General features: G+C 40.0%; 1 protein-coding gene across 5 annotated transcripts in view; it reads left to right on the top strand.

The window, feature by feature from the left end:
• FRY (FRY microtubule binding protein) overlaps nt 1-22,627 on the top strand; it is a 508,702-nt gene that overhangs the window by 412,293 nt on the left and 73,782 nt on the right. For all 5 annotated transcript variants that reach the window (XM_081126905.1, XM_081126902.1, XM_081126901.1 and 2 more), the window contains 4 exons: nt 163-342; nt 2,026-2,187; nt 13,059-13,133; nt 15,401-15,571. In XM_081126905.1, the coding sequence (XP_080983031.1) occupies nt 163-342; nt 2,026-2,187; nt 13,059-13,133; nt 15,401-15,571 (588 nt within the window). The remainder of the gene's footprint in view (nt 1-162; nt 343-2,025; nt 2,188-13,058; nt 13,134-15,400; nt 15,572-22,627) is intronic.

The raw sequence follows: 22,627 nt of genomic DNA, 5'->3' as shown, positions 1-22,627 counted from the left end.
TCCTAAATGTAGGTAAACAATATATAAATTGTTTTTTTATTAATTTCCTGCACTGTTTTAAATCCGTGAATTCTGACTGGTCATGAGACATTTTAGTAGCTAATGTTACCCGTTTTAAAAATTGAAATTACTGTTAACCACTGAATGTTTTATTTCCCTCAGAGTGTTCACTGGAGAGAAGCTCTGAATATCTTGAAGCTGGTGGTTTCTCGATCGGCCAGCCTCATTTTGCCTTCCTACCAGCACAGTGACCTGTCAAAGATAGAAATACATCGAGTATGGACCAGTGCTTCTAAGGAATTACCAGGGAAAACCCTGGACTTTCACTTTGACATTTCAGAGGTATGTTAACTGTTTCTGTAAACGTTAGCGTGAATATATAGTACAAAGATCACAAGTAGGTGCCTTGAGCAAGAGAAACTAACTGCACATTTACTTCCAATGAAGACTTCTAAGGCCTGACTTAGCTTGCTTTTTAAGAGCACATAGAGTGTCGTATTCACTGGGGCTCTCAATTGACAGCTTTTAAAAATAGAAGCTAGCCTGTTATATAAAAACTGATTTCTAAAAAGACTGTTGTAAAAGGAATGATCTTCAGCATTTTAAACCTCACTCACTTCTTATCTGACAACTGTCCTGTCTCTCTATCAGCAACCTTGTTCCCTGAATTGCAGCCAGACCAGCTAATGACTGAGATTTGCAGGAATACAGAATTCACCCTTATAGTCGTTCCCCAAGCCACACTGCTTTTTAAACTGCAAAATTACATAAATTCTTGCCTTGGGGGAGAGGGGAGTATGTGGGGTGGAAGGATGGGGGAACTAGTGAACCATGCTAACGAGTCAGGGAGAAAAGAGAGGGCAGAAAGTAGTCAGACTTACCTGCTGATTCAGGAACGAGCATTCAGGAGGCCTATACTTAACCATTTTAATCTAAGATGTAAAAATACTTCACTTTCCTGTGTCTCTTACCCCATGACCCATAAGCCCCCCAAAGCAAAAACTGCGCTCTGTGTATTTTATAATCATGGTCTGGTTCATGATGGGTACGGTGCATAATAAATATCCTTCAACACTGCTGAATGAGTCAGTTCACTGAAGGAAACAACCAGAGCTCACTTTATGAAGCAGGTTGTGTCCGGGTTGGATTTTCTCACACTGACCCATTATCATTTCAGTATTCAGCATGGTATGCTGTTTTGCTACCATGGTGGTACCTTCAGCTCTATTCAGTTTGTATATTGTATGTTTTTAACATTTTTTACATTACTAGGAGGGAAAAGACACTTTTACTCTTTGACTTCAGTTTATTCTGTTCCAAAAAGGCACAGAAAACATGCAGCCAGTCAGCTGTACACCCAGGAGACCCAGCTATTCCAGAACAATGGGCCTTGAGAGCCAAGTTTTAGAATTACCTGTTGGCTTCTGCCACCCCTGGATGTAGGCCCTCGAGCTGGTCTCTGTGCAGGACACCTCCTTGGCACTAAAGCTTGGGACGCGCTGCCCATCCAGCCACCACACTCCAAGAATCTCAGGAAGTGAAATTTCTAAAGTGTTGCCCAAATACCTGGCCCTGGCCTTATTCGTTTACATAGTTGAAAAGATATAAATAAGTTAAATAAATTTTTAAATGAATGAGAGTATATAAAGGTTGGGAAGAAGGGGAGGGCTTTTGGACTCTAGTTATCTAGACTACAAGGAATTTTCAAGCTTAAACACCTGACAGCTGACTCTGTTTTCCTGAGTGTTTTGCTTCTAAGCTGTATCAGTGGTTTCTAAAGCATGTTTAAGAACAAGCAATTGGATCTGTTTTCAGCTGCTAAAGAGGGTGGGAAAATGTTGAAGATGCAAAATGACTCAGAATGTGTATTTGAACATCAAGAAAATGAGCCTATTTGTAACATTGAACTTCTCTAATTTTTAATCAAATAAGCAGTTCTTAGTTGCTGCTGGGTAGAGCAATTCCACACACTAGAGAAGTATTAATGAGATAGAAGAACATGTGCTTTGTGCTCTTCTTTCTAAGACACCAATCATCGGGAGGCGATATGATGAACTGCAGAACTCTTCTGGCCGGGATGGGAAGCCCAGGGCTGTGGCTGTCACCCGGAGCACATCCTCCACCTCGTCAGGCTCCAACTCCAATGTCCTTGTTCCTGTGAGCTGGAAGAGGCCCCAGTATTCTCAGGTATAGAGTCCTGCACTTGCAGGATTGGAGGGGAGCCTGGGGACTGACTGAGCCAATGGCCCATATAATAGGGGATTCTTCCACTCACCATCCCGACCTTGCCTGTCTGGGCATTGACACCAGTGATAAGGATCTCCCCACATTCCAAGGGAACCCATTTTCAATTGGAACAGCTCCTTACATGGAGTTGGAGTCAGACACTTTGTTGCTTTGATTCACTGGTCCCACTTCTCTTAAAGGTTTAGAAAGTGAAATCTTATCTCTTTCACATGGTGGTCCTTCACACATTTAAAGAAACTCTGCCCCCTCTGCCACTCACCCAAATGGTAGTTCTCCAAATAATAACCATAGTTCTCTCAATCTGTTCTCTATGGTGGGCTGCACATCCAATGAAATTCTGGCTACTGTCCTCTGAGCATGCCTTCCACTCATGGTCCCTGGGCACAGTCTGAGTAAAACAGAGCAGAGCAGCTAACGGCCAAGTCTCTCTGTTATCACAACCTAAGAGTATTCACTCTGTAGGTGCCTGCATGATAGTACTAATGTCATTGCACAGTTAAGTAAACCCTGCTTCATAAGGCTCTTTTTCTGACATGTGACAGAAGCCCAGTGAAAAATTACCTTAAGTGGAAAAGGAATTTACTAACTTATGTGTCTTAGCTTCAAGCACAGCTGGATTTTAGTATACCAGTTCAGGAACTAGATCCCTAGGCTCTCTCTCCTTCTCACTGTCCCTGTCCTTCCTTCCCAGGCGTGTCCCTGCTTTCCTCTCTGTTGACATCATTCTCAGGCAGTCTCTTCTTAGATTTCCATGGTCTTTGGCTCTGATGATTTCAGAAAGACAGAGGCCTTCCCTCACCACACCCATAGCAGTTCTAGAAAAAGGACTTGCAGTTTGTGTGAGGGAGGCAGAGCCGCACTCAGAGGGAGAAGAGCTGTCCTCAAGAAAAAAAGACCAAGTGGGCTCTAGGCAGGAAAAACACTTTGTGCGCCCAGTAGGACTCACCTTCACTCCCAAAGGTTAGGGAAATGGACCATATAGCAATGCCAGCTGGTGGTCAGTGAGTGTTCACTGAGTTGTTGAATAGGAAGCCTACCGCACTTTATTGGGGATTTGGCAAAGAGAAAGAAATGTATAGCCCATTCCATGTTCCTCTATGGTGATTCCTTCCCAGGATGATAAAATGCCCGCTAAAACAGGGAAAGTCTACAAATCTCTTGACTTGCATCAACATCCTTTGACACTGAAAAGACACTGTATTGAGTGCCTCTTCTATAATTTGGAAAGAAGGATGCAGCAAACTTAGTTCTTAATGCAGAAGATCTTTGAGTGACATTGGCCTCCTAGCAGTTGCCACATAAACTTGAATCAGATTAAAAAGGGAAGTTCATTCTGAAGAGGTCAGGAAGATTGCTTTGAAAGCAATTCTGAAGTACATGAACATTTTTAAGGCTCTGGACACTTTCATTTTATTCTCAAACCACCGTTCATCCTGAGACCTAGTTGGTCTGTCACTGGAAAATGTGATGTCTTACAGGAGAATCTGCATGCATAAGGTGTATGGAGAAAACCAAAAGGAATTGAAGCTGTTTAACTTTAGGAGGAATAAAATGAGAAAGATTTAATACAGCTCACAAATAATTGAGTTTTTTTAATTCTGCAAAAGTAAAGTTAGTCTCCTTTTTAAGAAAAATAGGTTTGTGCTGCTAACGTAAAAGATTTAATTTGGGAGTAAGGAAAGCCTTGCTAATGCTAAAGGTTGTAGCATACAAGAAAAATTATCAAGGGAAGGAATGAATATCTATTGAAGAATCTTGAGGTTGATTTATAGACGCTGCCCTCCCTTGGAATAACTTAGATCAACACTCTACCGCAGAAACAGAAGGTGACCCTCATTTTTTTTTTTTATTAGAATAGTCAGTTATTATTAAAAGGCATCCCCAGCAGAAGACATAAGAGACTATGATGACAGTGTAACAATTCAACTGATGTCTGGAAATAAGTAAATCTCCCGATCACTGATGGAGGAAGTACGGACCTCCCTGGCCTTTGCTTTCTGCCAATGATGCCCACATTCAGAGAAAAGGGCCCCATGCGATCGATGCACAGATGGACAAGTGAGGTTTCATGCAATTAGCCATGGACACCTGGATACTTCCTCCCTAGCATCTTCCACTTGATCTGATCATCCAGTCACACATGCTTTTGAAAAAGGATCGAGATGCCAGCAGCATACTGAGCGCAATTCAAAGCTGGAACATTAGGCTGGCAGGGGTCTTCTTGCTTAGCTTAACCTTACCTGGGAGAGGCAGTTAGCTCAAAACACTTTTAATCACCTGTGATCCCTTCTTTCATCTCCTGTGGAGTGTGGAGCTGGAGTTGATAGCTTCTACACTTTTCCTGTCCGTTTAGTGATGCTCCCTTTATAAAAGCAGCTCTTGGTTTTATCAACCCGTATTTCCTCTCCCACAAATGAGGAGCCCTCTTCAACCGTGCCAATCCTGTTTAGAAGCCTGTGCTATGAAGGCCTTAAAAAGTGGTCCTGCATTTTCTTCATTTCTGTGGCAGCTCCTGCTCCTCCAAACCTCAGCATGCATTACCTTTGAATATTTTTTAAAAAATAAAAACAATACATGTTTAAAAATGGGATTCTCCTTTAAATAATTGTTCGGTAGTCCACAGCTTTGGTATCCCTTATTAAATAATTTTCTTTTACCCTTTTTTCTTTATTATTTTTTTTTATTATTACAAATGTCCCTTTTTCTCCCCAATGACCCATTCCACCCTGTCCCATCCCCCTCCCCAGTCCCTCCACACACCATTGTCCGTGTCCTTGGGTGTGCATATATGCATATTAATTCTTTGGTTACTCTCTCCCCCTCTACCCACCCGCCCTCCTCCATCCTTCTGACATTCGTCAGTCTGGTCTATGCTTCTATGTCATTGAATCTATTCTGTTCATCAGTTTATTAAGTTCTTTACATTCTACATATAAGTGAGATCATGTGATGTTTGTCTTTCTCTGCCTGTCTTATTGCACTTAGCATAATATTCTCCGGGTCCATCCATACTATCCCAAAGGGTACAAGATCTTTCTTCTTTACAACTGCGTACTATTCCATGGTGTAAATGTCCCACAGCTTTTTTATCCACTCATCTACTGACGGGCACTTGGGCTGTTCCCAGATCTTAGCTATTGTAAATTGTGCTGCTATGAACATAGGGGGTGCATATATTCTTTCTGATTAGTGTTTCAGGATTCTTAGGATCTATTCCTAAGAGTGGAATCACTGGGTCAAAAGGCAGCTCCATTTTTAATTTTTTGAAGAACCTCTATACTGTTTTCGATAGTGGCTGTACCAGTCTGCATTCCCACCAGCAGAGCACTAGGGTTCCCCTTTCTCCACATCCTCGCCAGCACAAGTCGTTTGTTGATTTGTTGATGGTAGCCATTCTGACAGGTGTGAAGTGATACCTCATTGTGGTTTTAATTTGCCTCTCTCTAACGATTAGTGACGTTGAGCACTTTCTCATATGTCTCTTGGCTATCTGTATGTCTTCTTTGGAGAAGTGTCTATTCAGATCCTTTGCCCATTTCTTAATTGGGTTGTTTGTCTTCCTCTTGCTAAGTAGTATGAGTTCTTTGTACACTTTGGAAATTAGCCCCTTCTCAGATACATTGTTGGCAAACATGTTTTCCCAGACCGTGGGGTTCCTTTGTATTTTGAGGCTGTTTTCTTTTGCTGTGCAGAAGCTTTTTAGTTTGATGTAGTCCCATATGTTTATTTTTTGTTTGTTTCTCTTGCCCTAAGACATGTATCAGTGAAAATTCTACTACGTGGAATGTCTGTGACTTTACTACCTAAGTTTTCCTTCAGGATTTTTATGGTTTGACTTACGTTTAAGTCTTTTATCCATTTTGAGTTTAGTTTTGTGTATGGTGAAAGTTGGTGGTCTAGTTTCATTTTTTTGCATGTATCTGTCCAATTTTCCCAGCACTACTAATTGAAGAGACTGTCTGTACTCCATTATATGCTCTTGACTCCTTTGTCAAATATTAACTGACCATAATGGCATGGGTCTATTTCTGGTGACTCTGTCCTATTACATTGATCTATATGTCTGCTGTTGTACCAATACCAGGCCGTTTTGATTAGAATGGCTTTGTAGTATAGTTTGATGTCCGGCAACGTGATCCCTCCCACTCTGTTCTTTTTTCTCAAGATGGCTGAAGCTATTCGGGTTTTTTTTTTGGTTCCATATAAATTTTCAAAATGTTTGTTCTAGATCTGTGAAATATGCTGTTGGTATTTTAATAGGAATTGCATTGAATTTATAAATTCTGTTGGGTACTATGGACATTTTAATGATATTAATTCTTCCAATCCATGAGCATGGTATATTCTTCCACTTGTTTAAATCTTCCATTTCTTTTTTCAGTGTCCTGTAGTTTTCAGAGTACAGGTCTTTTACATCCTTGGTTAAGTTTATACCTAGGTATCTTATTTTTTTAGTTGCAATGGTAAATAATATTGTTTTTTTAGTTTCTCTCTCTGAAAGTTCATTGTTGGTATATGAGAATGCCAGTGATTTCCGGAGGTTGATTTTCTATCCATCTACCTTGCCAAATTTGTTTCTCAAATCTAGTAGTACTTTCATGGAGTCTTTAGGGTTTTCTATGTACAATATCATGTGATCTGCAAATAATGAGAATTTTACTTCCTCCTTTCCAATTTGGATACAATTTATGTTTTCTTCCTGTCTGATGCCTGTGGCAAGGACTTCTAGTACCATGTTGAATAAGAGTGGTGAAAGTGGACATCTCTGTCTTGTTCCTGTTTTTAAGGGAAATCGTTTTAGTTTTTGACCATTGAGTATGATGTTGACTGTAGGTTTGTCATATATGGCCTTTATTATGTTGAGGTATGATCCCTCCATTTCCACTTTACTGAGAGTTTTTATCAGAAATGGGTGCTGGATTTTGTTGAATGCTTTTTCTGCGTCTATTGACATGATCATATCATTTTTGTCTTTCATTTTGTTTATGTGATGTATCACATTTATTGATTTGCAGATGTTATACCAGCCTTCCATCCCCGAAATAAATCCCACTTGGTCATGATGTCTGATCTTTTTAATGTATTGCTGGATCTGGTTTGCTAGTATTTTATTGAGGATTTTAGCATCTATGTTCCTCAGGGATATTGGCCTGTAATTTTCTTTCTTTGTAGTATCTTTATCTGGTTTTGGGATTAGGGTGATACTGGCCTCATAAAAAGAGTTTGAGAATTTTCCCTCCTTTTGAATTTTCTGGAATAATTTGAATAGAATAGATGTTAATTCTTCTTTGAATGTTTGATAAGACTCGCCTGTAAATCCATCTGGTACAGGACTTTTTGTTTGCTGGGAGATTTTTTATTACTGCTTCAATTTCATTAGTTGTTAGCCTATTTAGGTTTTCTGCCTCCTTTTGATTCAGCTTTAGAAGATTGTATGCTTCTAGGAATTTGGCCATTTCACCCATGTTGTCCAGTTTGTTGGCATATAGTTGCTCATAGTATTTTCTTACAATCCTTTGTATTTCTGTTGGGTCTGTTGTTATATCACCTCTTTCATTTCTGATTTTATTTATTTGGTCCTCTCTCTCTGTTTCTTGATGAGTCTGGCTAAAGGTGCATCATTCTTATTTATCTTTTCAAAGAACCAGCCCTTGGTTTCATTGATTTTTTTGTATTGCTTTTTTAGTCTCTATGTCATTAGTTTCTGCTCTGATCTTTATTATTTCTTTCCATCTACTTCCTACGGGCTTTTCTTGCTGTTCTCGTTCTAGTTCTTTTAGCTGTTGTGTTAGATGGTTCATTAGATCTTTTTCTTGTTTCTTGAGATAGGCCTGTAATGATATGAATTTTCCTCTCAGGACTGCTTTTGCTGTGGCCCATAGATTTGGGGTTGTTGTCTGGTCATTTTCGTTTTTTTCCATGAAGTGTTTGTTTCTTCCTTGATTTCATTGGTAACCCATTATTGTTTAATAGCATGCTATTTAGCTTTCATGTGTTTGAATATTTTTGAGTTTTTTTATAGTGGTTGATTTCTAGTTTCATGATATTGTGATCTGAGAAGATGCTTGATATGATTTCAGTCTTTCTTATATTTGTAGAGACTTGCCTTGTGCCCTAACATGTGATCTATTTTTGAGAATGTTCCATGTGCACTTGAAAAGAATGTGTATTCTGCTGCTTTGGGAAGAAATGTTCTGTAAATGTCAATTAAATCCATTAGGTCTAGTGAGTCATTTAAGGTCTGTGTTCCCCTGTTGATTTTTTGTCTTGATCTGTCCAAAGCTGACGTTGGGGTGTTAAAGTCCCCCACATTGATCGTGTTGCTGTCAATCTCCCCCTTAAAGTCTCCCAAGAAATTTTTTATATATTTAGGTGCTCCTATATTGGGTGCATAAATGTTTATAAGGGTTATTTCCTCCTGTTGGATTGGCCCCTTTAGTATTATGTAGTGACCATCTTTGTCTCTTGTTATGTTCTTTATTTTGAAGACAATTTTGTCAGAAATAAGAATTGCTACTCCAGCTTTCTTTTCCCTTCCATTTGTATGGAATACTTTATTCCACCCCTTCACTTTTAGCTTGTGTGATTCCTTTGTTTCAGGTGAGTCTCCTGTAGACAGCATATATTTGGGTCCTGTTTTCTTATCCATTCAGCTACTCTGTGTCTCTTGATTGGACCATTTATTCCATTTACATTTAAGGTTACTATTGATATCAACTTATTTAATTCCATTTTCCCCTTTATGCGAATGTACCTTTTTCTCACTAATCTTTCTTTTTCTTAGAGCAGTCCTTTTAGTATTTCTTGCAATGCTGGTTTGGTGGTACTAAATTCCTTTAGCCTTTTTTTGTCTGAGAAGCTGTTTATTTCTCCTTCAATTTTAAATGATAGCCTTGCTGGATAAAGCAATCTTGGCTGCATGTTCTTGCTTTTCATTACTTTGAGAACTTCATGCCACTCCCTTCTGGCCTGAAGAGTTTCTGTTGAGAAATCAGCTGTCAGCCTTATGGGGGTTCCCTTGTAGGTCACTGCTTGTCTCTCTCTTGCAGTCCTTACTATTTTCTATTTGTCCTTGACATTTGCCATTTTAATTATGATGTGTTTTGGAGTGGGTCTCTTTGGGTCCCTTTGTTTGGAACCCTCTGTGCTTCCTGAACTTGTGTGGCTTTCTCCCTTGCCAGCATAGGGAAGTTTTCTGTCATTATTTCCCCCACCAAGTTCTCTATCCCTTGCTCTCTTTCCTCCCCCTCAGGTACTCCTATAATGCAAATGTTTCGCTTCATGTTGTCCCAAAGCTCCCTTAGATTGTCCTCATGCTTTTTAGGTGTTTTTTTCTTTTTGCTGCTCTGATTGAGTGATTTTTTTTACCTTGTCTTCTAAGTCACTTATTCTATCCTCTGCTTCACTGAGCCTGCTTTTAATTCCTTCCAGTGCATTCTTGATATCAGATACAGCACTCTTTATCTCTGTCTGGGTTTTGTTTATGTTATGTATCTCTTTTTTCATGTTTTCACTAAGGTCCTTGATCTTATCATCAAGTGTCTTCTTAAGTTCCTTGAACACCTTCATAATCAATACTCTCAATTCTGTTTCTGATAACTTTCTTAACTCCATCTCATCAAAGTCCTTTTCTGGCAATGTTTCCTGTTCTTTAACTTGGGGGTTGTTTCTTTGTCTCCCCATTTTGGTAGATCTTAGTGTTTGTATCTATATATTAGGTATATATGCTGTCTCCCAGTCTTGTGGGGAGGGATTTTGTATTGTGAGACCAGTGGAGCCCAGAGGTGTGTTTTCCTTATACTTCTGAGCTCTTTGCTCTCAGTGTGTCCCTTTTGTGGGTTCTTTGGGTTCTCCTGTTGTGGTTGGATCTTGATTGTTGTTGACTAGTCCTTGGGAGGACTCTCCTCTCAGGTTGGCTAACTATGTCTCAGCCCCAACCTCATCGTTTAAGCTGTTGTACGGGTACTGGCAAGGCAGGACAATACCCACTAAACTTCTAGGAAAGAAGGGGTATCTTACAAAATATCTTGACAGTGACAATGAAAACAACCCAAATGAAAATAGAACTCGAGAGTGAAAGAACACCAGTTCTAGAGGGGAAAAAATAACTTTAAAAAAAAGAAAGAGAAAGAAAAGTAAAGCTTAGAGAGAGAGAGAAGTATATTTTTGTTAATAGTGACTAAAATTTAGAAAATAATAATAATAAACTAAAATGTAAAAAATAGAGAAGCTACTGGGAGATAATAGAGGCAGAGTAAAGATTCTGAAAGAAGGGCCAGCAAACAGTTAAGGGAGAGAATAGGAATAGGATAACAGTTGAAAATGAAAAACTAAAAATACAGTAAATAGAATAAGAGAAACTAACAATCTAACAAAAAGACAGGAAGACAGAAGGGAGGAAAACAAAAAAAAAAGAAGGAAAAGAAGAAAAGAAAGAAGGAAAAAAAAAGTTATGGCAATGGATTGAGAGGTGAGAGAGAGAGATAAAGCCCTGGCAGGAAGTGAGTCCAATAAGAATTTGGGGGAAACTAACTATAGAGAAAAGCAGTAAACTTGTTGGTTATAATGATAAAGTCCTAGCCATTAAGCAGGACTATCAAGAAAGTCTTGATATTAGAAGCAAGGATAAAACAAAACAAAGCAAAGAAACAAAACAAAACAAGGAAACAAAACAAAAACAAGCTAAGCAAAACAAAATTCTTTTTAAAAAAATAAAATATAATAGGGAAAAAATTTTAAATTAAAAAAAAATTTTTTAATTATTATAAAATTGAGAAAAAAAAATTATTTTTCCCCCTTTCTCTTCTTCCCAAGGGAAAAAGGGAAAAAACAAATAAACAAACAAAAAGACAGTCAATCAGGTGGGTTTCTTCTGAGCAGCTTGTGTTGTCTGTGGCTCACTGTTTTGTGTGCTGATTTCCGTTCTCCTGGGAGGTACTTGTGTATCAGCCAATGTGAGGAGCTGTTTAGGTTTTGCTCTGGTGTCCTTAGGTAGATGGTTGATCTGAAGGTCTCCATGGACCACCTCCTCTTGTCAGCTATTTTGCAACCTTGTAGTTGCCTGGTCTTACTCCAGTCTTCTGTAGAGTCTTTAGGGTGCAGGATGGCTAGTGTAGCTCAGGGTATCACTCCCCTTACTTAGAGGTTTTGCTGTCAGACACTCACTGTGAGGCAGTTAGTCTCTGCTCCACAGCCAGCTCCTCAGTCCCTACCCCGTCCTCTGATTCTAGTTCCCCATGCTCTGGCCTACTGTAGTTTCAGATTGACTTCAGTCTATTGCCTTTTCTGTATGGGCAGTTTCAGCAGCCTGGGCTCAGTGGGTTTGATTAGAAAACATTCCAGTGAGCTCTTTGCCTTCCCAGATCCAGCAGGGGTTTTTAGCATTCCCTCCAGTTCCCAAACAACAGTCCCTGAGTCTTATTCTTGTAATGTCCTCCTGTGAGTTGCTATCCCTTCCCCCTTAAGACTGTGCCCTGTGGGTGTGTCTGGGGCCTCAGTGAGCTGGATCCGCCCCTTTCCTATTGGGGGTGGTGCTCCTCAGCTGCAGGTGGGCTCCACCCACCCCTTCCCAGCTCTGGTTGGCTGATCGCACCAGGCCCGCCCCTCAGTGTACTGTGCAGATCCCAATCCCAGCCACTGCTCGTCTCTCTGCCCAGTGCACCCTGGGAAGGTGGGAGGCAGTTCAGTGATCAGAATCAAAAAACGTACAAAGCAACACACAGGCAGAGAGTCCGCCCAGCAAGGTACTGCCGCCTGGGGGCCAAGGCACCCAGCAGGAGGGAACCCAAAGTCAGCTCCACGCAGCTCCCCACACCGCTGGTCTCAGCAAAGCTGGGGCAGCTCCTCGCACCACCATGGCGCCCCTCAGGGCTGGTCACAGATCCCAGCCTCTCCGCACCACACCGGGAACTCAGGGCGGGAGGGCTCCTCCCCTTCCCTGCACCACACAGATTCAGTGCTCTCTGAGGCTCAACCCAATGTCTTATAGGGAGGCAGAGGGTCCCTGTATGTGGCTGCTCAGGCCCAACCTCTGGTCCCTTACTATTCCGGTGCCACATACTTTGGGACAGCCTTTCCTGTGGTCAGCGCCCTGAATATTAGATGCTGGTCGCAGCCGCCATTAGAAGCTTTGTTTCCTAGGAAGGCGCTGTCCCCTCCTCATGGGCACACTGCTCCCCTGGGTCCCTCTGCCCTGTGCACAGGGTGCTCCTTCCCCTCTCATCGCTCGGGGTGTGAGATCCCCACTTTTGGATGCCGTCTGCCCTCCCCAGGGGAGGGAGCTTTGCAGCCTCCAAGCCTCAGGGCTTGGAGCCCAGCACAGGCTTCAGGGGGGACTCCCCGTTCCTATGCCCCACCCTCTCTTACCGGACTCTGTGATGTGTCTTCAGTGCTCCCCACTCACACTCTGTCCACTCAGGTATGTTTCTCTGGTTTTTCCAAGCTGGTTACCTAGGATTTTAGGAGAAAATCAAGTCCGTGGCTGGGAGCAGGGGTGCTCTGCTGCTCTCACAGTGCTGCCATCTTCCCTCCTCATTTTAAATTTTCTAATAGTCACCTTTAAAAAAAGTTAAAACAAACAGGTAAAATGAACTTAATAACATATTTCAATTAACCAAATATGTCTAAAATATAATTTCAACATGTAATCAATATTTTGCAATTATTAACTCAAATGTTCTACATTATTTTTTCATACCAAGTCTCTGTGTATTTTCCATCTCAGTTCTCACTGGCCTCACTTCCAGGATGATAGCCCTGTGTCTAGGCACAAGGGGCCATTATCACGACTCACCTGTGTGTTTCTTTTCCAGAAGAGGACAAAGGAGAAGCTGGTGCACGTCCTTTCTCTGTGTGGCCAAGAAGTAGGACTGAGCAAAAACCCATCAGTAAGTTATATCACATATCACATGTATTTTGGTATCACCTCTTTTTTACCTTTGGTCTGTTTTTACGTTTGGTCCAAACAAGTTTAGAGGACTTACCTATGAATTACAAGTATATCCACCATCTAGATCAGAGCCCTACATCATTTCTCCCCACAGCACAGTTCTCAGTCTCAATTCAGAAACAATGAAAGATTTTGTTGGCTATTTGCTCCAGCTTGTCTGTAAATAAATACTCAGTTATTTTCAGTTTTTTAAATTTCTTAATTTTTTAAATAAAAATGCCCAGCTTTCTGAAAATATATGTGACTACTGAACCATCACGTATGAAACACATTCCTTTTAGATATACTTTTACTCTGTACACACAACTCTTACTGTGATGTCATTTTACTCACATACAATAAAGGTGAAAATTATATGTTTTTTTCTCATATAAACTTCCACTAATGTTACTATTTTTTAAAAACACACCATCACACTGCGATATATGAATAACTGAAGTATTAGAAGTTACTTCTGAAGCCTTCCTAAAATTAGAAAATTCATATTATGTATATGAGTCTATTGCAGAAAAAGCAATAAAAATCTCAGGATCTGATTTCACCAGATATTTTTATTTCATCTATATCATGGCATCTTTATTATTAATGCCCTAAAGAGCAAACTAAGTAACTTCCCAAATAAAGTAAGAATTAGCAAACAGTTTCTTTGGGGAAACTGTATCTACGAATATAATTCGTGAGCAGGTGAAATATTAGCGGCTCATAAATACTTGCTAAAATGCAATTGGGTATTTTTGACTCTCTGGCAATGTGCCCCAGCCAGCTATCAGCTCAGCTTGGCCCCCACTGAAGTCACTTTTTTAGTGTTATTGATTAATGGGATTTTGCTACCTCTGTGACATTTAGGTCAGAGGGGCTGAGGTGACAGTGGCCAGAGCAGAAGGAGCCTCCAAGCTCACAAGGGAGAGAAACAGGAGCACTTGGCCTCTGCAGTGCAGCTCTGCCAGCCAGGGCCATTTCTTACTGCCCTGGCGGGTGGCACTTCCTCCTTCAGATCCTAATTACTTGCTTCTGTGCCAAGGCCTTTCTGGCTAGAAATGTTTGTCTGGAGGATATTACAACTCAGAGCAGCAGTACTGATGAGGAAAGGAGTATTCAAGTGAGGAAACCAAAATTCTCATCTTGTCTCTCACAATTGACTGGCCCTCCATGTTGTCTGTCTCATATGCCATGTGTAATCCTTGCACGAATGGTGTGTCATATACACACATGACAAATAATGACTATTCTGAAATACTGGAGAAAAAATGTACCTGTAAAATCCTTTCACTCTTTTCCTTTTGAGAGGTGTTTGTTGTATATAAATTATTCTAAATGACTGCCTACTATTCAAGGAAGACTAGACATCGTAATGGTTAAATAAGAATCCTGTTCACTTTATTTAATATCAATCTGTGTTCAGGAAAGGCTGGATAGCAAAACATTTAGCTTCATTTGCAATAGCAGCTCATAAATACTTGTTAAAGTGCAAATAGAGCCGCTATTTCTACAAAGTTCTGTTAAGATAGCCCAGTAAAAAGAACCTAAACAAAAACATTAATTTTAAAATATTAATGTATTAAAGATTTTAACTGAAAAAAGTCTTATTTTGTTTAAATCAACAGGACAGGAATTGAAGTATAAATTATGAGCATGGCTGCTCAGCTATACTTCTATAGTTCAAATGAGCAAGTGTCACACCTTTTGGCTTCTGTTTTTTATTCCTTTCCAGTTCCTGGCTCATCTCTGAAAGGGTTAAGTCCTTTGCTCTCACAGTTCATTCTACAATAGCATACCTTGGTATCAGAAATCTTGAAAATTTTAGGTGACAATGTGTGTGATGTGTGTTTGAGTACATACAACTTATCCCTGCAGTCAGTTCAGAAACAGTGGAAATGGTCTTGGCTGCTCTGGTTTGTGAACACGCACAGTTGTCTCACACATACGTGCACATGCACACACACACACACAGATAGGATCAAGTCTTCATCCACTGAGCAGCCATTTGACTCTCGAACATTTTCCTGCTGTGTGGACTTGTGTCTTTGTCCCATGCTTAATCTGAAGGCACCTGTCCAACATAAATAATAACATTCTAAAAATACCCGCCTGAGGAATTAGGTGTGTACTGGAAACATAGTGTGATGAAGAGCCAGTAATGGGTTTCTGTAGCGCAAACAACCAGTGGGAGATGGTTTCTCAGGACAGGACTCTCTGGATTTGCAGGTGATATTTTCCTCGTGTGGGGACTTGGATCAGCTGGAGCACCAGACGAGCTTGGTCTCTTCAGAAGATGGTGCGCGGGAGCCAGAGAACATGGATGACACAAACAGCGAGCAACAGTTCAGAGTCTTTAGAGACTTCGATTTCCTGGATGTAGAACTTGAGGACGGAGAGGTATAGTACATTCTCTAAAAATACTTGACTAATGAAAGTTTCTTTTTACCTGCTAAACAGTAAGTTTGAATGAGTCTTTCATTGAAAAGCTGTAAACTTTATTTTGAAACAACATATTCCAAAGACAGCAGCTTCACTCTGGCACAAGGTACCACACCCTTCCTGCCTGAGCCCACAGCAAATGCTGCCAGCTTATTTTTAAATGCCCATGATCTAACTGCTGAAGACCCTATAAAGGCTGAGTGTGTGTGATTTTTAAAAATCACAAAATATTCAAGTTCTAAGCCTGTTCACTGGTACCTGGCTAAAACAGGCAGAGCATTTAATGCTTATATACATGAAATTACTCTAATTCCATTACTTGGAAGCTTGCCTGCTACAATGTGACCTGGGAATCTGGGGCCCTTGGGGCCTTTGTGCTGCCTGGTGAGGTCATTAGAACTCAAAACAGGATGGAAGGCACAGGAGAGTTTCTGGCTCTGCTGTAGGTGGGTGGCTGGTGTTCCCCATACCTGGAGCAGCTGAACTGAAGTCTCAACAGGTGAAGATAGATTTGTGTATTTGGATAATAATTATGGTCATAAGATGCTTTCAGTTATGAATCATACTTTTGAAATCTGGTATTGGAAGGTAACCCATCATCCCTTCGCTCTCATTTTGATAGCTTGGGGGATGTTCCAGCTGAGAAGTAGTCCTTTGTCTCAAAGGGTGAAAAGGAAATTCACTGACTGGAGATTGGCATGTATAAAAATGCCTGGTACCCCTGGTACCAAGTCAGCTCCTGGTGTTAGTAAACATACTTGAGCTCACATGTAACTACACACACTCTGTTTCCCAAAGAAAGGGCTTTCAAAGTTTATCATCTCCTGTAGCTGGGAGGCACCTCCTAACTTAACTACAAGTAACTTCTTACCTTCCCTAAAAGGATATGATTGCCAACTGACACTTATATAGAGGTGAGGCCAAGGGGCTATCTGCTTTTGTCCCTCTGGCCATTGACGACCCTGGATGTCTGTGCCAGCAAGGGAGAATCACATCCTCAGAAGGAACAGTATTTTCTTTACCAGTCTTTCCCTGGAAACAAGTTTGGTAGCCCAGTATGTAAAGAGCTAAAGGTACTGACTGCAAGGCATCCTTAAAATAAGTGTCAGCTTTTTACCTTGAGTTGTTCTGGAACCAATAGAAAGTAGTGCAGAGTTTTCTGACTGTTCACCATAATTAGTAATAAAGATATCAATCACTAATTGTGGCAAGGATTGTTTTAAAAGTCTACTGCAAAATACAACAGTTTTGAATGTCTCTGAGCCAGAGCTCCATGGAACGTCACAAGATGAGCTCCCTACCCTGGGCAGCTGACCCCATCTTTCCTCCTGCGCTAGAATTCAAGCTTGGGCATCCTCTTCACTCTGGAAATAAAACTAAAGAGGGGAAAATTGACCTTGCAAGACACACATCATTTTCTAGAGTCAGACAAAGAAAAACGTGTTATGTGATGTGGCCTGGCAGGAATGACGTAAGCAGGAGAATCAGACACAGTTTCAGAACAACTAACAAATTTAGTTTCTATCAAAATAAAGGAAGGAAAATCTGAGATGCCCATCACTTGAAAATAACTATGACACTACTGTTTCTCAGGGACAAGAAGTAATGAATACTATTGGTGTTCTCTCTATTGTCCTAGCCAACAAGAGCTACATCACAGTGATGATTTTATCTTATATAATTAAGATTCATAAGACACTCAAGAATATGAAATTTGTATTGTACCCAAATAAAATAAACCATGTGAGAATGTTTTACTACATCTCAATAAGATGCAATAACGGATGCTAGCATGCTTACAAAGTGGTAGCGTGAAAATGCATGGGCTTTGCAGCCAGGCGGTTTTTTACAGCTCTGCCACTGACCGCACTGTGAGACCATAAGCATGCAGGATCTCTTGGCTTTCTCATCTATTCAATGGGTATGATAATACCTGCCCATAGAGTAGCTCTGAGCATTTAGTGAGATAACCTGCGTAAAGCTTCTAGCACAGTGTCTCAGTGTCCGTTCCTTTGTACGATCATTGGTGAATAATTTCAGTTTTTCCTCATCTGAGAAAGTTAAGTATATTTAGCTTCTAGATCAAAGAACAATTATCAAAAAATACAGTTTTTTGGTCACATCTATTCCTTTTCATTAAATTGTCTCAGAATTTATTGCCTAATATTGGTAAGGGTTTGTCCTTGAACTTTTCAGAACCTTTGAAAGGTTCTGTGTCTTTGCTGTTAACTGCACATAAGCAGTGAAGAGACCATGATCACACTCACCTTTCTCTTGGTGAGCAGGAACAGGTGACACCACATTTTTGTTCCAGTTGATGACCCTGATTCATTTTCCCATGACATTTCACAATTTTCTCACAAATACTTAGTCATCCCCCCCCCCAAAAAAAAAGTGTAGAGGACACCAAAGTTGTCACTGAAGGGGAAAGCTGTTTCAGAAACTCTATTTGTGGCTTGTTACCCTGATTCCATCATCCACCATGATGAGGCTGGGAATTTCTGGTTCGATGCTGATTTTCTCTTTGGGGTTTATGTACCTTAACCTTTGTTTAAGTTGCATCTACTGAAGTATATATTGTTATCACTGTTCGTTGTGTTAAAACTAAGAGAAAAACACTTGAGTGTCCTTAATATCATCATTTTAAATAGACCTTTTAATTTGTTTTTCTGTCCATTCCATCTGCTGCCCAGGAGCTTCAGGTAAGAGGATGCTTTTTTTTTCGGATATGCAAGCCAGTGTTTTGCATTAATGCAGATTGGTAACAACAGAGTTGCTTCTTCCTCCCTCTCAGCATATGTATGCCTGTTTGTGCGCGTATTCACATTGACGGGTGTGTGAGAGAAGAAGTCTTTTTCTCAGTTGCTCTAGTATAAAAATATTTTCTAAAGTATAGATACAAGAGAGTGTAAAAATCTTTATATGCCTAGTTTTGGAAGTTGCGTGATGATATCTCTTGAGAGAAAGTGAGTTTTTAAATATAATCTATGGAAATCCTAAGGTTTCTGATTAGGCAGCTGCACAACTAGATTGGTTTTGTTGTTAAATTCCTTAGTGAAATCCACCAGCTACATCTAATAATACATCATATATGCCTCCAAGCAAAACCTTTTATTTTTCAGGAATTAGGAGCTATCTTTGTATGGTGATTATATAAACTTTCATCCAAATGAGGACCCTTTTGCAAGTAAAAGGGGGTGCTAATAAAGATTACACCCAGGCAGCCATCCTGGGCAGACTGACCTATGACCCATGATCACCCTGTATCTATGCCCTATTAGACTTACTCTAAGTAGGTACATTTGGGAACATATTTTGACCAAGTTCCTTCAACACTAAGTCTTATTTGTCAGATGTCCAATATGAAAAAAAGTTATTTCAAAGACTATTATTTCCTATATTTCTAGAATGTTCAATTATTAATGCTTTCTCATCTCAGTATAAATCCTAAGTGGTTAAATTTGATAATATACAAGTTGTCCATATACAAGTTGTCCATCATGAATAGCTAGACATCTTCTAAATTTTCTCACATATAGAAAATCTGTTGTAATCATTAAAACACTGTTGACTTTGTTTATAACATAAAATACAGATCTGACCTTTGGGTTTGGGGAAGGTAGAAGGTGGCTCCCCCAATAGGGGTGTTCCTAGACTATGCTGAGAAGGCCTGGTTGGCTTTTAATCACCACATACTTTAACTTAGTCTAGACCACAGCACTGTCCCACCACCAGGGAAACAATTTCAGTACCTTTGCTCTTAATGGAGACATTGTGTACTCTAGCAAAACATCCAGGTATTATTCTGAAAGGACAGCTTTCCCTAATTCCCAATTCTCATGCCTCATTCATCCAAGTTTTCACCAGAGCTGCAACCAAATCAACAGTAACAGTAGTCTGTGCCCAGCATAGTATTCTCAGGCCTAGACGTCGGTATTTGTGTGCAAGCTCATGGTTCTATCTCAGGGTTAGTGCAGAGACCTCCGGAATTGCTGCCTGAGATATTTCATCCAACCCATCCACTGATTTGGTGCAAGAGAACCAGTTTTATGAATTTATGTTTTACATTTATATTTGTATATTTCTCCCAGTCATGTTCACATTCTTCTTTTTCCTCTGTCTAGTATTCTCATTTTTCTTTATATTTTTTATTTCTTCACATATTGCATTTTCTTTTTCTTTGCAGAAGTCTTGCCTTTCCATATATTTTTTTTATTTTTTTCACCAAAATAGATATTTTTAAATTCCAGCACAATAGTTACAGCCTTTCCATCAGGAAAAAAAAATTATTTTGTGGTAATTTATCACAGCAGATATAGATAAAAGGTGCAGATATAGATAAAAGGTGCAGATACAGATAAAACAGCAGATACAGCTACAGAATATAGAAATCATATTCTGAGTCTGATTTCTCTTTATAATCAAACAGTCTTAAAACAATCATAAATGAGGTTGAATAATGATAATTTGTATACTAAATCCAGAATGTGTTTGGGATTCTTACCTGTTGCCTCCTACCATGAACCGCCAAAACAGATTTTGAAATAGCGAAGCATCTGCTTTGTGAGAGATCTGTGAGATATTCTGGCAAATTTTGTTTTATTAGGAGCCAGAAAAATAGATCCTTAAACAGAGGAAAAATTAATCAATTTAGTAATCAATTTAATGCTCACTAATTTTAACAGTAATCTGCATCTCTCACATTATATTATGCTATTAACTGAGCTCTCACCATAAAAACTTAATGCTGAACCATCAGACAGCACTTCAAATGACTCATAAATGGACGGATTCTATACCTCATTTTATTCAGATTACCTATTTGTTTAGGTTAAAATTTGCTTACCAATGGGCAATGTAATATTTCTCTTCTTTTATTCCTGTCTTAAGAGAGAGAAAAATATGGTGAACACATAATACAATATACAGATTATGTATCATAGGATTATATGCCTGAAACCTATATAATTTTATTAAACAGTGTCACCCCAATAAATTGATTAAAAAGTTAAAAAAAAGAAAAAAAAGAAAACCCAAATTAGTTTCTACAAAATGATTTTATGTTGGTCAAATAAACATAGTTAACATCAGATGGTTTGTAGGCAAAGTCTGAGATACAACTCACAGCTTTCTTTAAAACTTGCTTTGCACTTAACCCAGTTGGTGCACCACCCAACTCACATGCCACCAGGGGCTCTTTCAGTGGCTGAGCATTAAGGGTAACCAACAGGTGGCAACAGGTCTTGGTGTGACTTGGGTCTTTTGCTCACCGGCCCCAGGCCTTATATTTGTAGCATCTGGCCTTGGTTTGCAGCACGGCCCCTCCCATACAAATCCAAGCCCCAAACAAGCAGCTGTCAACTGAGAGTAGCTCCTAACCGGTAGCCTGGGCCCATAACAGGCAACATCTGACGTAGCCCTGCACTGGAGTCCCTCCATAGGGACCCCAAAACCAACACACCCAGTGGCCAGCCTCAGACCACAACAGAGAACCACCAGGTTAGAATCACAAGTGGCACACCCAAAGGGATAGCTCAGCAGTCATGAGAACTTTCTAGGGAAAGTCCTGCTCTGTGGGGTCAACCACAACACAGTAACTCTAATGCTGTGGTCATAGCTAATCCTCAAGTGAGCCAGAATGAGGGTAAAACCTACCCACTGACATGCCAAGAGCAATTAAGACTCAACTGCAACAGCAGGGCACACACAACCCACACAAGGCAAACTCCTGGAAAACCCAGCTGAGGTGATCAAAGAAACTGCCCCACTGGGCCCCACTGGGCCCCACAGGACACCTACTACATAAGGCCACCCTCCAGACCTGGAGACATAGCAGATCTACCTAATACAAAGAAATAAACACTGAAGGATGGACAAAATGGGGAGACAAAGAAATATGTCCCAAGTGAAAGAAATGGAAAGGAGTAGAATCTCTAGAAAAAAGAACTAAATAAAATGGAGAAAAGCTATGTACCAGATACAGAGTTCAAAACACTGGTTACTAGGGTGCTCAAGGAACTTAGACGAAGAATGAACTCAGTGATAACTTCAGCAAAGAGATAGTAAGCATAAAGAAGGACATAGAAGCCATTAAAAAACACTCAGAAATGAAGAATACAATAAGTAAAATGAAGAATACACTAGAAGGAATCAACAGCAGATTAGATGAAGCAGAGGATCGAATCAGTGATTTGGAAAAGAGAGTAACAGAAAACACCAAATCAGAACAGGAAAAAAGAAAACAGAATTTTAAAATTAGGATAGCTTAAGGGACCTATGGGACAACATCAAGCATAACAATATTCATATCATAGGGGTTTTGGAAGAAGAAGAGAGGGAACAATAGGTTCAGAATCTATTTGAAGAAATAATGACTAAAAACTTCCCTAACCTGGCAAAGGAAAAACACATACATGTCCAGAAAGTGAAGAGTCCCAAACAAGACGAACTCAAAGAGGCCCACAACAAGACACATCATAATTAAAATGGCAAAGGTTAAAGAAAAAGAATTTTAAAAGCTGCAACAGAAAGACAATTACCTACAAGGGAACTCCACAAGGACTGTCAGCTGATTTCTCAACAGAAACATTTCAGGCCAGAAGGGACTGGCACAAAATATTCAAAGTGATGAAAAATAAGGACCTACAACCAAGACTACTTTACCCAACAAGCTAAAATTTAAAATTGAAGGATAAAGAACTTCCAAGGCAGGAAAAACCTAAAGGAATTCATCACCACCAAACCAGTATTGCAAGAAATGTTAAAGGGCCTTCTTTAAGAAGACACAAAAAAAGAGGAACATAAAAAAATAAAATGGCAATAACTATGTACCTATCAATAATCACTTTAAATAGTTTAAATGCTCCAATCAAAAGACAGGGGTCTAGGTGGAGGTAGGCAAAGGGGAGGGGGGCAAATAGGGACAGAAAGAGACTTTGCTGTGACAGACATACTGTGATGTGTGCAGATGATGTTTTATTGAGTTGTACACTTGAAACCTGTATGGCTTTGCAA

The sequence above is a fragment of the Miniopterus schreibersii genome (assembly GCF_964146895.1).
Source record: "Miniopterus schreibersii genome assembly, chromosome: 2".
NCBI classification, from domain to species: domain Eukaryota; kingdom Metazoa; phylum Chordata; class Mammalia; order Chiroptera; family Miniopteridae; genus Miniopterus; species Miniopterus schreibersii.
This window is presented reverse-complemented; position numbering and strand designations above follow the sequence as displayed.